We start from the raw sequence: 11,919 nt of genomic DNA, 5'->3' as shown, positions 1-11,919 counted from the left end.
TTCATAAAGCAGAAAAAAGGGTTCCATTTATTTTCAATGCAATTTAACCAGTTCCAGGTCTAACTTGTTTTATATTTTTGAATGGCTTAAATGCAAACCATGCTATCACCTCCCACCACAGATCCTGGACCTTAGCGCCGTTTGCTGGCACAGTTGGGGCTAAAAAAGCAAAAAGCTCACTTCTGCCAGTGAAATCTGCCTTATACTCATTGCAAAAGGTGCCTCCAAAATCCACCAGTGTCCCCTTTCCTTGTCCAAACCTGTTGCCAAGCCAACCTCCTACAGCATCATTGTTTGTTGGACATTTATCTTCAGCTGTAGTTTAATACACCAGCTACAAGATGCTGCTAGGAAATTAAGCAATCAGATTCAGGGTGATTTGGTTGCAGCCATTTTCATCATGGAAAATAAAGTTCCTTTCATGATGCTGCCGTAGTGGCATGGTGTGAGCAGAAAAGAACCATGGCTTTCTTCTCCTATTGTTATTGCCATTGGGTTTGCTGCTGGTAACCTCAGAGTGTGATGGTGACTTCGGAGCCTAGCTGCAGGCCAGGATTATGGGCCAGTTGTCTCAGGGAGTTGCGAAGCATACAGGGCCAGTGTATGATGGAGGAACTGGTACTGCTCACTGGTCTGAATCATTCCTCCTCTGTAAGAAAGAAACAGGTCAGTCTGATGTCTAAGCAAAGGGCAGCCAATCTTATCTTCTAAATCCTTGGAGAAGCCACTTCTGCAGAGGTATTCCAGCCCACTCTTGTATTTCCAAATAACCAGAGTGAGAGTAACCTCATGAGCTATAACCTCACTGACTAGAATTCCCTAACAGCATTGGGATTTGAAAGTCATTATAGGCTAGATTAGGGAACGGATTCTGTTCTTGCTTCCCCTGGTTCTGATCTGGAGTAACTCCCCTGAGGTCAGTAGTCAGTTGAGGACAAACACAAGTAGGAAACACAATCTGGCTCTACATTTCTCAGACTGTTCCTTCAGCAAGTAAATCCCTCATTTCAGCAACTAAGAGTGTGTACAGAAGTGCTCTGTGCATGTTTTACAGTGTTGTAATTTAGAGCACTTTTTATAGCGCTATAAAGTTAAAGCTCTCTAGTGCAGTGTTTGGCGGGGGGAGAGGGGAGCTCTGAGCTTCCCTGCACTTTCCAGACTAGGAGGCAGGGGATGCTCTGCAGCCTCCTGGGACTTCTCCACTGGTCAGGAATTTGACCAGTATACAAAAGTTTTTTAAAGCACTATAGGTTGCTAAGGTGCTGTAAAATACAGTGCTTCAAATTTTAACAAGGGTTAATTTAAAGTACATTTTAAAGTGCTGTAAAGCTGTGCACTTCTGTTAAGTCATGGCAATAAAGTGCTTTAAATGGCAAAAAAGCAACTACCTTCTGTACACACCCTAAGTGCTGGGTGTCCAGCTATGGGCTTAGATGGTCTGTTAAGATAACTAACTACCTGTGAAAAATAAGCTCATAATTTTAGTACTGTTGAAAAAATGTAGCCATGATGGTCTAGAAATATAGGAGAGGCAAAAGTTTTTGTGAGTGATATCTTTTATTGGCCTAACTGTATGGTTGGGATAGATTTCAGCAAGATTTGGAGTATCACAGTACCCTTCCTTGGATCTCAGTAAAGGGTACTCAAAAGCTTCTCATAGTTTTACACACTTGTTTCCTAGAACTGGACCTATTGAAAGTACCTCCAAGCATAGGGGTCACTGGCCATGTCTACACAAGACGCTGACTGTGCAGGAGCTCATTACTACTACATAGTAGAACTGCATGGTAAGAAGTGTGAAGCAACACTACTGCATAGTACTAATGAGCTCCTGCACAGTCAGCATCACCTAAAAGCTGTTCAGCAATGCTACTGCACAGTAACTCCAGTTACTGCACAGTCATTTAGTACTTGTATGTGCAAGTACTAAATGACTGCACAGTAACAACTGCACAGTCAGTGTCTTGTGTAGACACAGCCACTGTGAGGGGATAAACCAGTTCATTCATATAACTAGGAGCTACAACACAAATGATTCTTTCACAGCCTCTGCTGCAATGGTGCTTTGGAAACAATGGAAAAGGAGATAAGTTCTCCTATCTCCTTGTACCTGAAAGCTCCAGATGAGCAGAAAAGACTCTTTGGTGACCAATTTTCAGCTCAAAGCAGGTCAGAAACTATAGTGGAGCATCTTGCTTGATGCAGGACACAATTTTGGCCAGATATTCATGGATTCAGGACCTCACACCTGGTACTAGGTTTTCAGGACAGCTCGCCACTCAACCTGCTTAGCTCTTCTGCAAATTTGGCCATCTACTTTAATGGACATAAAAAATATTTAAAGGAATTTCAAACAAGAATGAGTTTTGACTCTATACTTGGAGTATTTTGCTTTGAAACCATTTACATGAAATGGCAAGATATTTTTCAGAGTTTTTTTAATGTTTTTCTTTTGAACCCATGATGGTCTAGGAAGCAAGTGGGAAGTAAGGATTTTTGTAGGTGATATATTTTACTGGACTAACTGCATATTTGGGGGAGATTTAGATAACCCTTCAGGTACAAGTCCCCTTCCCCAGGTCTGAGAAAATCTGAAGAAGGTGACCATGTGCCTGAAAGCTTGATTAAATATCTTCCAACCATGCGGTTGTTCCAATAGAAGATCTCTCTCCAAAAATCCTTGCCTCTCGCATAAAATTACAAAATGTTTTGGTGTTTCTAAGTCAGCATTTTTACCAAAATCCCTAAAAAGATTCAGTCTAAAGCCTTTATCCTGCACTACCCTGGATCCTTCCATACCTCTCTGACAGACTGCTGAGCCAGCAGTGCTGTCAGCCTAGCTCTTGCTTCCCTCCCCATCTGAGGTGGGGTGCTCCAATCCACCTGCTCCCTCTCCCTGCAGCACGAGCTGGGTAAACCCCAGACTGAAGCTCCCTCCTTTCCTTTCTCCCCCTCACATCCTACAGACAGCACTGGAGCTGGGGAGGGGCAGGGGAGCTAGGGGAGAGAGGCTGCAGACAGGCAGCTCTGCCATGGATTGGCTTCAAATTGGAGCTCGACCCCTCCCCCTCCCAATCCATTAGTCAATGTCTGTTGATTGTTGGGGGTTGCTGTAACTCATGGCACTTTTTGTGAAGCACCATGAGTTACAGAGGGGAGCTGTACATCTGTCAGTGCCCGTAGATTTAGCTTGGAACCACAAAGCATTTCCTCCCAGCTCTGTATTGTTCCTCTTTAGTATCCCAATATGGCCATGAACCTTTATTGTCTCTTAATACATACCTATCTATGCGTAGCTGGCACACTATTCCCAGGATATCCACTTCTCCTTTGTCCTTCAGCTGTTGACATCCAATCCTGGTAGCAATAAAGCAGCCTGTCCGGCCAATCCCTGCACTGAATGGAACCCAAAAGGCCCATTAAACCACAGCTAGGCTGATAGCGAGGGGCACTGGCTCATTTGAGGATGGGACACAAAACTGTTTGCTTCCAGGTTTCAGCTCACTGCCAGCCCAGTTTGGGAAGAAGGGCAGACTGGTCACATCTGTTGCCTAGTTGGCTGCTTCAGTTTGGTTCCAAATGGGCACTGCAGCTATCTACCCACAAACGGGCCCCTTTGGCCCAATTTCAGCCACCTATTGATCATTTTCAGGTTAGGTCTTTGCTGCAGACTCCTGTTAGCAGAACTCTGTCAGTCAAGAACATAATGGATAAGTCTACATGCGTACATTTGCTGCACAGTAACCAAAATCACTGCACAGTACCAGTGCGCATCTACACGTGCACACCCATACTGTGCAGTAAATATGGTGACATGCTGATATGAGCATAAATTTGATATCTGCATCGTGCAGGTATCAAATTTATGCCTGATTAGTTACTGTGCAGTAACACACATATAGACTCTTTACTGCGCAGTAACACACAGCATTTATGTGCTTTAATGCCTGCACGTGTAGATGCCAGACTATTCTTGCTTCCTGTGCAGTAAATTTAAGCCAGCATAAATGTATGTGTAGACATGCCCAATGTGATGCAATCCCTGAGCAACCCAGCAGGGCTGACAGAACCTCTAGTGTAGGCGAATTTATATCTGAAAGCTGTACTTTCACCACCAGCTCTTACTGTTTTGTCAGAATAGCTGTTTGAACACTAGGAGCTCCTCCCTGGTATGGGCTACCATGATTCCTATGCTGGTAATGTGCTTGCAGTATAGTCACAGTTAGTGTCTACATGGTCTCAGTACCTTTGGATCTGAGTACCACAATCTTATGATACTGTCATGTAGAGCAACGTTATTCCCATTTTATGGATGGTGAACTGAAGCACAGAGGACCTAAGTAATGTCAAGGTCATACACATGACCTAAGTCAAGGTCATACAAATACACAGAATTGGCAGCAAAGCATGAACCTAAATCTTGTAAATCCCAGGAAGACACCCAGAACTGAACCATCCTGCCTCATTTGTAGGCCAAGGGGTGAATTGTCCAGAGAGAATGGACTCCTGTGTGGAGGTAACAGCTCTGGAAGGAGGTGGCTTGTATTGTCAATGCATCTGCTTTCTGCTGGTAATGAGAGGACCTCATTTTAAAGGGAAGTGGGAACACATCCCACCAGTACAAGATTCACATGGTACGTATGTGGTGAGTCAGCAAACAGGTTTAAAGACTGCAAGAAGGTTGTCTCCCTACATGGGATCCATGTGGAAAACAGCTTTAAGCCCCAGCCACTGCCCTGTACACACTGCATTCAGATTTAGCACATGTGTACGTGGTTTCATCCACTGTCCTACTATGAGGCTGATCAGCTGGAGTCCGGGGTTAAGAGTGCAGAACAGAGTCCCACCCAGCTCTTGCTCTAAGATAGACAGACAGTGAATGTGGGATGCTGGCTCTGCACTATTACCTCTCAGTGGGATGTCTACATGGCACAAACCAGTGCCATGTAGGGACCCAAGCTAGCTGAATGCTGAAACAGTTGAGCTGGGTTAGTGTGGCACTCTGCCCATTCTGCATTTTGACACAGCTTGTTACCCCAAACTGAGCACTGCACTGAAATGGCTACACTGCTTCAGTCTACAGTGATTCCCCCATCAAAACTGGCCAGCTCAGGAGTTCATGTGAATTTTGCTTTCCAGGTTTATGATACTGGCCCCAGGGCTTCCTCCCATTCTGTACAGGCAAAGGGAAATGGTGGAAGCAACGTGACTTTGGGAATTAGGCAAGATACAAAATATAGGCCAAATTCTGTGGTTATAAATCAGCAATATTAGCCCTAAGGGAAGAAAGCAACAGTACAGCTGGCTTTGTTCCACTAGTCACCTACCTCAAGTGGGTCAGTGGGAGGCCAAAGCCTCCCTCCCACCCTCACCAGCCCATCTGCTTTCTGGTCAGACAGAAGCTGACTTCAAAAGCTTCCTTCCACACTAGGGTGTGGGAGAGGCTCCTACCTGCAGTGGACAACGATGGGCCCCGGGGGGGATGCAGCCTTCTGGATCTCTTCTACCTCTGACACCAAGTGCAGCAGGGGCTTGGCAGACTCGGGGGTCTGCTGGTCTGGCCAGGAGGGGAAGGAGATGTGCTTGACGTGGCGACATTCATCTTTGAGCTTCCCAACCATGAGAAAGGGGTGAGGGGAGGGGGGAAACAGAGGTTCATGAGCACCCACACAGAGCACTGTCCAGACACAATGTGAGCACTGCCCTCCCTGACAGGATGCTGCCTTCCCACCCCAGGGCACCAAGCATGACTGTCATGCAGCCAAGACTGAACCCCTGCAGGGATGAATGCTAGCCCAGACTGACCACGACAGCACTGGCAGTTGGGGCTAATGAAGGCATCACCAGCAGTGCATGGAGACAGGTCTGTCCTAAGATGCTCAGCTCAGCAAAAACATGCCCTGTCCCCTCCCCTGTCACTCAGCTATGCCAGGATCTGCACTTCCCAAGTGAGATTCAACTCCAAGATACCAGGGCCTAAATTTTGCTCTCCCTTACACTGGTGTAAATCCAGACTCATTCCACTGATTCCACACTAACACCAGCTCCAGGCACCTTAGCGAGGCCCTCTAGACTGTACTATGATGCTCAAGGGCAGTGGTGGGTACAGAGCCTGTCTGGAGCAGGACCTGTCCTTTGTTGGGAAAGGGATGGTGCTGGAACAGGATTTGAGGTCAAGGAAGAGTGTTGCACAAGGAAACCATCCCCAACCGGGAGCAGAGAGACCCTTAATGACAGGGCGTTTATACACATGCTCCGGGACAGGGGAGAGGCTGCTTTAATTACAGCAGCTCTAAGAACCGCTCTAATTAAAGCACCCAGAGAAGTCTTGTGTATCAGTATCCCTGCACTTAAAAATGGCAGCAGGAGCCCTTTATTTAAAAATAGTTGAATGAGCTTTAGATAAAGCATCCCTACCATCATTTTAAGTGTGGGGTTGCTGATACACAAGATGCTAGAGGCTGCTGGAGTGCAGTGATTACCACAGTCCGGTAGACTCAATTAATCAAGTCTGCTCCGACGCATTGTAATTACAGTGCATCAGAACAGCCGTGTATAGGCACCCACAGAAGTGGGAACCCTGACCTCTGACCTTCCTCCTAGAAGACAACCTGCCCCCCCCCTTATGCATTAAATCTCATCCTTTTGAGAAGCCCCACGGCCTGAGTCCACAGCTCCCCCCACTCCCAGCACCGCAGGACAGGGCTCTGGCCCACCTGAATCGAGAGGTTCCGGACCACGTACTCTGTGCGCTCGCTCACCCCTCGGACATGGATGGTGAAGGGGCCATAGGTTGCTTCTTTCTCGGGCCAGTAGTGGACGCATTTCTGAAAGCAGAAGCGGGGACTGGTGGTGAGGAGGCTGCAGAAGGTACCTGCCTAGGGGCTGATGGTGGCCAGCATGTTGCTCTCAGGGCGTACCTGCACTGATAGTCAGGTTGTCCCAACCTCCTAGACCTCCCCCTGCACCCACACTGGGAAAGGGATCCACTGCAAATGATGTGGAGGGTCAGGGGAAGCCAGGGAACTGGCCAGAAGGGTTTGATGGGGGTTGTCAGAGAGGGGATGGTCTAGGGGCAGGTCACTGGGTTTAGGTGTGGCTGAGTGCCTAAGACATTGCAGGCGCGTCCTCTGTCCTTCCAACATCTGCTGCATGCCCGTCTTGCCCCAGAGGTGTCACATGCTGCAGGTAGCTGCAATCAGGCCCTTCCACCTCCTGCCAGCACCTGGGAGCAATCAATGGGAGGCTGGGAGAGATGTGGGGCTAGTGCAGAGACTGTTGCTTGGCTGAAAGGCAGCAGCAGGGGGAGGGAACAAGGGGATGGACAGGCTTGGGGCCGGGAGGGAAATGAATTTAATGGCTGGAAATCCTCCAGGTTGGTTGTGCTGGACCTAGGCCAAGATGCTGGAGCCAGCAGAACCAGTCAGGACAGGAAGAGATTGCACTGAACCAGGCCACCTGATCATACCCCCCTATGTCAGCATTCATAGGGCCAGCTGCCTTCAGCCTGGGCTCTGGCCCCCTGCCTGTATCTGCCATGCTGGCTCAGAGCTCATATCCCAGAGCAGAGCTGTTTGGTGCCCGGGGAATGAAGCAGCTGATTGCTGCTGGCTCTGCTCCATGTAGCTGCCCTAATTCCCCTTATCCTATTAGCACATCAGCAAAACAGGTTCCTGAATAGCCCATGGGTAGAAATCCTAGTGACCAGGGACAGCGATGGGGCAGGTTTGCCTGAGAAGAACCACACAAGCTTTCTAGAGCGCCACTCCCCCAATGTTGCCTGGAGGCAGGGCCAAGAAGCGTGCCTCAAGCTATACGCAGATTCTTCCCTCTCTCATTCTGGTGTAAGTCAGGAGGAGCTCTGCCTCCCACATGCCCTAGCTGCTATTTCCGTGCAGAGCTGGTGCAGTCAAGCAGATGCCCAGAGCCTTGGGTTAGGAATCTCTGACTGCAGAGCAGGTCTGTCTTGTGCCCCTTCTGTGCCTGGTCTTCCAGGTCAGTATTAACCATAGCTCCCTGCTCCAGGCTGTGGCCGAATGCCAGGTCTTTCCCCAGCAACATGGAGCAGGTGTGCAGGCTCTGTTCAGCACCTCTTTGTCTTCCTTCAGCTTGGTGATCATGACAATAAGTGGCACGCCTTCCTGCCACACCATCTCCCAGAAGTCAACCACTGTGTTAAGCATCGGCCCCTGCGTGGCAATGTACTCTCTCTCACGTCCCGCGTAGCCCTGGAACCAGAAGGGTGGGAGGCAGTTAGATGAGGCCGCATGAGAAGGAACCACCATGAGCAGGTCACCCACTGGTGACATCTGGAAACCTCATGTCTCCTTACCCATCAGCCACAGCAGCCTGTGTTGATCTTGCTTTGTGCAAGGACTGGACTAGACCTTGTCCAATCCTTCCAGCCCTGCTTTTCTATGATCCTAAGAAAGACAATGGCCTCTGCTTGTTGTATCTATCCATGTGAGTGGTTAGGTTCCCACACATACAATAAGGACTGTTCACAGCTGACTCCCATCTCCTTGGAGTATTTTAGGACAAGTTATCCATCATCTGACTGTGTTAGGTCTCCCTAAGAGTCCTTCTCCATCCCCTTCCATTTATCTTAGAAAAGTTTCCAACATTTTATAAACCTGAGCTGGAACTAACGACACCCAAGTCTGGCTGCCAGGGTGAGTCAACAGACTAGCTCTGCACTGTGGCATAGAGCTGGGGACCCTAGGCCAGATCACAGGGCACCAAGCATGTAATAGTCTTGCACTACTGATAGTGGCCACAGTGAGCTTAAAGGATCCTACTTTATATAACCTGGGCCTAATTTTCAAAGATGCCAAGCACCCACAGCTCCTACATGACTTAATTGCTACACCTGCTAGCACCACTGCTGAAAGAGACTTGGGGGTCATGACTGACCACAAGATGAACATGAGCCACCAATGCGATGTTGCAGCTGGTAAAGCAACCCAAACTCTGGCTTGCAACCATAGATACTTCTCAGGTAAATCTCAGGATGTTGTCCTCCCGCTGTCCTCAGCCTTGGTGAGGCCGCAGCTGGAGTACCACATCCAGTTCTGGGCTCCACAATTGAAGAAGGATATTGAGAAGCTTGAGAGAGTCCAGAGGAGAGCCGTGCGCATGATCAGAGGGCAAGAGAGCAGGGCTTATGAAGAGAGGCTAAGAGCCATGGGACTCTTCAGCGTGGAAAAGTGCAGGCTCAGGGGGGACCTAGTGGCTGCTTAACAGTACATAAGGGCTGTACATCAGGATCTGGGAGAACGTCTGTTCACCAGAGCGCCCCAAGGAAAAACAAGGACCAACCATCATAAACTCCTCCAAGACTGTTTTAGGCTGGACATAAGAAAAAATTTCTCTGTGGTCCGAGCCCCCAAGACCTGGAATAGACTCCCTCCAGAAGCGGTGCAGGCACCTGGTCTGGACTCATTCAAGAACCACTTGGATGTTTATCTTGCTGGGATCCTTTGACCCTAGCTGACTTTCTGCCCCTGGACCAGGGAGCTGGGCTTGATGATCTTTGCGGTCCCTTCCAGCCCTAATGTCTATGAAATCTATGAAACTGCAGCTGTAGGTATCCAGCACTCCCACCTAAGGGGAATGCATCTTGTGAAAGAGAAGCTGTCACTCCTTGAATCCTCTCAGGGTGATACCCCTGCCTTCTGCCACTCACATCTGTAAGTGGAGGTATAGATTAGGGTCTGTGTGACTGGAACTATCCCAGAGAGGCTGGACGTGTAACAAAGGCCACAGCAAGACAGGCTGGGTGGGTTCTTAGCTCCAGCCACTATTTTGGCAGAGTTTTCCCAGTAAAGCCTTATCTAGAAATAGTGTCTTTTCTCTGTGGAGGCTGATGTGTCATCAAATGTGTTGCAGAGATCTTTAAAATAGATTATGGCCTGCCAAATATTCAGCTACCAGACACATTTGCCAATTCCCTGAAGCATTACAGCAAGTTTTACATATTGACATAATCTCAGATTCTGTATAGAGGAGTTTATGGAACACAGAACCAAGCCATGGAAATACTGTGTGTAGACAAGTGCAAAGGGTGTGCTGCTATATGTGAATGTGTGTGTAGCCAGAGAGGGTTTGTGTATACAGGCATGCACATGGGTTGATGGTAGTCTTATGCAGAGTTTAGATTATGTTTGTATGGGATGGTTACGATCGTTGAGGTTGTATGGGATGATCTTGGCAGGAAGTCGGACTAAATGATTTTTGGAGGTCCTGTTCAGCTCTACTTCTCTATGACTCCATGACAAGAGCAATGCACATGCAAACTTGTATGAGTGCACATACAAAATTGTAGTGTGTGTGCGCTGGTGTATGTGTGCATATAGGCAGCATGTATGCATATGAATATGGAAACACAACAGTAACACGTGTATGTGTGTGAACGTGTGTACATAATGGTGCAGGCATGTGTGTAAATGTGTGTACAAAAGCAATGTGTATGTGTGTGCATGTGTATGTGCACCCATAAGGGCAGTATGTATGTATATGAATGTATATGACTGTAAGCACAGTAAAATGTAGGTGTGCACATGCATGAGAATTTGAATGTATGTACACAAAGACAGCGTGTGCAACGCATGCACGTTTATCTAAGGGCATGAATGTATGCTTGTGCATGCCCAAGGGTAGCGTGAGTGTGTGCATGTGTTTGGTCAAAAATGCAGTGTGTGTGTATGTGTATGTGTGCACCCCATGCTCTCACAGTCTGATAATGGTGATAATGTGATGCATGATAATGGTGTTCTGCGATGCGCTGTGTTTTCACATGGGGAAAATGCTATACTGGGTCATGTGCTGAAATAAGCCCATGAACCCTGCTCTCCTGCATTTGGGAAAAACAGTCAGACTGTCCCATGAAGACTTGCACTGAGGCCATGCTTGTGCCATCTACTGGTGGTCTGAGCCCAGGACTGGGAGCCAGGACTCCTACATCCAAAGCTTGGCTCTAGCACTGGCCTGTTGTATAACCCTTGGGCACCTCACTATGCCTTAGTTTACATATCTGCTTCACACAAGGACAGCAAATCCCAATGAGTATTACCAAAAACTGTGAAGCAGGGACACATTAGTGGTCTTATTGTAGTCTCTTGTCACTCTACCTCTCACTTCATGGCCTCTGTTCATACTCACCTGTGACCTAAGGCCATGAAATACCCTGTCTAGAGTGAGCATCTGCTTGACCTAAGCAAGCAGCCTGTTCTTAGATTCCTTGACAGCCTCTCTCTCTCTCTCTGTCTGCCCCAAATTAACTTAGCCTGGTACATGTCAACAGGAATGACAGAGTACTCCTATTCGCCATGTCAACACAATCCCTGGGCTTTGTTTGCATTTGCAAATGTTGGCGCAAATATTTTCAAAAGTTCAAATGGAGCCAGAAAGATGCAATTCTGCCTCTCACCACCAGAGCATGCTACTGACAAGGTAGTTAGGGAGTGAGGTTTGCACCAGGGCTTCTTCCCACAATGCCCTCCAAGCAGGTCCCCATGCTGGGCACTGTGATGCGCTGTGTGCTCAGAGGGCAGGAAGCTCCTGGCTTCCACAGCAGAGCCCTGGCTCCCAGCTCCTGCCAGCTGGCAAACACTGCCTCCTGCTGCCAGGGGTGCAGCCCTGGCACTGGCTGCTGTGGGGACATAATCACAGAGATGTGTGTGGAGATAGAAGTTGTAATTTAAAGATGCTCCTTCACCAAGAAGACGGAGGGAGTGATTAGTTGGGGAATGGTCCCTCAGTTGGGTAGTTAGTCATTTACAGACAAAGTCTGCACAGGTTGCCTCCTGCTCAACAAATAAAGTTTGTTGTATTCATAGATTTCATAGACATTAGGGCTGGAAGGGACCTCAGGAGATCATCGAGTCCAGCCCCCTGCCCAAAGGGCAGGAAGTCAGCTGG

The 11,919-nt window shown here is 48.1% G+C and overlaps 1 protein-coding gene across 2 annotated transcripts in view; it reads right to left on the bottom strand.

The window, feature by feature from the left end:
- The window catches only part of PTPN7 (protein tyrosine phosphatase, non-receptor type 7), a 23,678-nt gene continuing 11,759 nt past the window's right edge, over nt 1-11,919 (bottom strand). Inside the window, exons 6-10 of one of the 2 annotated variants that reach the window (XM_019546372.1) lie at nt 8,091-8,228; nt 6,717-6,827; nt 5,452-5,609; nt 3,283-3,396; nt 1-649 (exon numbers count right to left, since the gene is read on the bottom strand). In XM_019546372.1, coding sequence (XP_019401917.1) covers nt 556-649; nt 3,283-3,396; nt 5,452-5,609; nt 6,717-6,827; nt 8,091-8,228 — 615 coding nt within the window. In that variant the 3' untranslated portion in view covers nt 1-555. The remainder of the gene's footprint in view (nt 650-3,282; nt 3,397-5,451; nt 5,610-6,716; nt 6,828-8,090; nt 8,229-11,919) is intronic. The other variant, XM_019546373.1, reaches the window with a different exon arrangement.

Source organism: Crocodylus porosus, unplaced genomic scaffold (genome assembly GCF_001723895.1).
Source record: "Crocodylus porosus isolate Cpor-Errol unplaced genomic scaffold, CroPor_comp1, whole genome shotgun sequence".
Lineage (NCBI taxonomy): Eukaryota > Metazoa > Chordata > Crocodylia > Crocodylidae > Crocodylus > Crocodylus porosus.
This window is presented reverse-complemented; position numbering and strand designations above follow the sequence as displayed.